The sequence below is a fragment of the Triticum aestivum genome, chromosome 5B, assembly GCF_018294505.1.
Source record: "Triticum aestivum cultivar Chinese Spring chromosome 5B, IWGSC CS RefSeq v2.1, whole genome shotgun sequence".
In the NCBI taxonomy this organism is placed as follows: domain Eukaryota; kingdom Viridiplantae; phylum Streptophyta; class Magnoliopsida; order Poales; family Poaceae; genus Triticum; species Triticum aestivum.
In genome coordinates this window covers 233,983,703-233,986,244 of record NC_057807.1, presented here as the reverse complement: position 1 = coordinate 233,986,244, position 2,542 = coordinate 233,983,703, and the positions used below count along the sequence as shown (strand labels likewise).

Below are 2,542 nucleotides of genomic sequence, written 5' to 3'. Positions count from 1 at the left end.
GAGATCTTCGAAACTAGATCCCATGTTGATATGTTTTGATGAATTTTTTTTTGGATTAAAAGTTGCCATGTCTATTGCATATGAATTGCCATGATGTTTACACTGAAATTGCCATGATATGTTTCAGCTATTTTCTTCTACATTTAAAAGTAAATTTTGACATTTATAAAACGGGGAATTAAGAAACTAGACTTGCCATGAACCATAAACTAAAATTGCCATGATACATGCACGTAAAATTGTCATGGTTCATACAAAAAATAATTTTCATGGTCAAAATACTGGAGTTGCCATCATCAAAGTACTAAAATTGCCATGATCTACAAACTAAAATTGCCACATGGCAACTTTAGTTTAAGCCCTATGGCAACTGCAGTGTAAACTTCGTGGCAACTTTTGTAAAAAAAAATCGTCGAAACATATCAACATGGGGTCTAGTTTTGAAGATCTCGTCGAGACGGATTTAATGGTGAAAATGGATTTTTAGTTCTCTTTTTTATTTAGGAGATACAACATTTTTAAGCCGAAAACCAAAAAAAAATCTGCTGATGTCATCTATTCATACGTGGCAAAATGAGTGGTGATGGAGGCGTGTGGACGATGTGCAAACGCCCACACATGTGGGCGTTAACATTTCCGTAAAGATATTGTATAACTAGTTCTAAATTCATGGAGAGAGGGTTAACGATGTATTCAGAAGACAAGTAAGGGCCCAAGTGCAAACGAGGAAACCAACCTCCTCCCTCCCTATAACAACTCCGCCGCGCACCCACCTCCCCTCGCCGGTATCGTGTCCTCGTTCACGCCCAACCCACCCCACCCCATTTCTCCGACCTCCGATGCCGGAGCGCCGCAACGTAGCCGGAGATCCGCCGTACTGGTGATCCCCGGATAACAACGATGGACCGCCTCTTGCTGTCCCGCCCCCCGATGCCCACCCCCGTCCGCGCCGCTGCCACGGCCGCAGATGGCGACCTCCTCGAGCTCGACGTCCTCTGGCCCGCCTCTTCAGCTCCCGGACTCCTCGCCGCGCTTCCCGATGACGAGGCTAAGAAGAAGCAGAAGCGCGCGGGCGGCCCTGCCGTCCGATCCGCCGCCCGCGCCGTCCCGGAGAAGGCCGCGTTGACCCCGTCGTCGGCGGCGAGGTCGGCTCCGGTGCGCATACCTTCGGATGCTGCGGCGCGGAGAGGGAGGTGGTCCCACGTCGTCGGCGGCGGCGACGACGGGGACGCCATGGTCCCGCCGCACGAGATCGTCGCGCGGCGCGCGGCAGCGCACAGCTCGGTGCTGGAGGGAGCCGGGAGGACGCTCAAGGGCCGCGACCTCCGCCGCGTACGCAACGCCGTCCTGCGCCGCACCGGCTTCCTCGACTGAGAGGCGGAGGCGAGTCGCCTCGTCGCTTTCGCGATAAAGTTTTGACTTCTGTTAATTCCCCCCTTTAGTTCCATCCGTTGCGTTTCCGGCAGTTTTGATTTCATTCCCCGATGGGAAGGGGATGAAAAGTAAAGAGGTGAGGTGAGATGAGTGAGCGAGAATTACAACACGACAATAACAGTGCTGTTCCATTCCATCACATTATATATATGGAAATTTTGGCCATTATGTTTGTTCAATCAGTTCGTATGTTGTGTTTCACGATGAAGTGAAAAATCTAGGCCTGGGTTCTATGCGAAATGCTGTTCCTGACGAATTATGTTGGGCTCCTAGCTTCTATAGTGCCAGATGCAGAGAATCAGGTCGAAGATGCATAATGAAATTCTTTGGTGGTTGCATTTTGGACGCCAAAGGATTGTTGAATTGGCTATCTGCTCAGAGGCTTGTGCTTAGTCTACTATCGTTGATCATGTCTTCTTAGATTTGGATCATAGCATGTTTCCATTTCTAGCTAATGGTGGAGAAAATTAAGCGCTATAATTGTTATCAGCATAGCAGTACTGGTTACGTTGTAGTTCTGTGTCGTGGAAATTTTATTGCCGTTAAAACATTTGTATTGGTTATGGGTTATCAAATGTGGTAATAATTAGTTGGTATTTTGTTTCTGTTTCTAGTTCTTCTTGTAAACTCATTCTCATGGAGAAACTTAGCACAAGAGGCAAGTGTTATTTTTCAAATAGTGGTTGTGTTCTTGTGGAGATTAGAGATAAGTAACGCTTAGGTCAAAATGTTTTGTTGACATCTGAATAATTTAATGTTCACATTTGATGTTCACTAAGAAATTATTAACGTGTGAGCATAAATTCAGATTCAATGGAAATCCTTTATACTTGTGTTTGCTGGGCTTTCCTCTTAGTTTACTTCCTGTTGCAATAGTGATTTTTTACTGTGATTCTGGAAACTACTACAAAAGAGCTTATTGTTGTCATGGAATTATTTGCATTCCTCAGGGACAAGTACCACCACTGCATTGCCAATGTTACTAATGAAATGTTCATCATTCAAATGCAGTAATAACTCATAACACAAGGACACAAGCTGCTTGGATTATGTCCATCAAGATACAGCTATTCAAATAGAGCTCATTGCTATCTTATCCTGTGGAATA

At 45.7% G+C, this 2,542-nt stretch overlaps 1 protein-coding gene across 1 annotated transcript; it reads left to right on the top strand.

The window, feature by feature from the left end:
- The first annotated feature begins 750 nt into the window (after positions 1–750).
- LOC123111137 (uncharacterized) lies at positions 751–2,039 on the top strand. Its single transcript, XM_044531827.1, has one exon. The coding sequence runs from the start codon at positions 901–903 to the stop codon at positions 1,372–1,374; it is 474 nt and encodes a 157-aa protein (XP_044387762.1). The 5' UTR covers positions 751–900; the 3' UTR covers positions 1,375–2,039.
- Positions 2,040–2,542: the final 503 nt, after the last annotated feature.

Coding starts and splice junctions, on each gene's coding strand:
- LOC123111137 (XM_044531827.1), top strand. CDS start 901: ATGGACCGCCTCTTGCTGTCCCGCCCCCCGATGCCCACCCCCGTCCGC.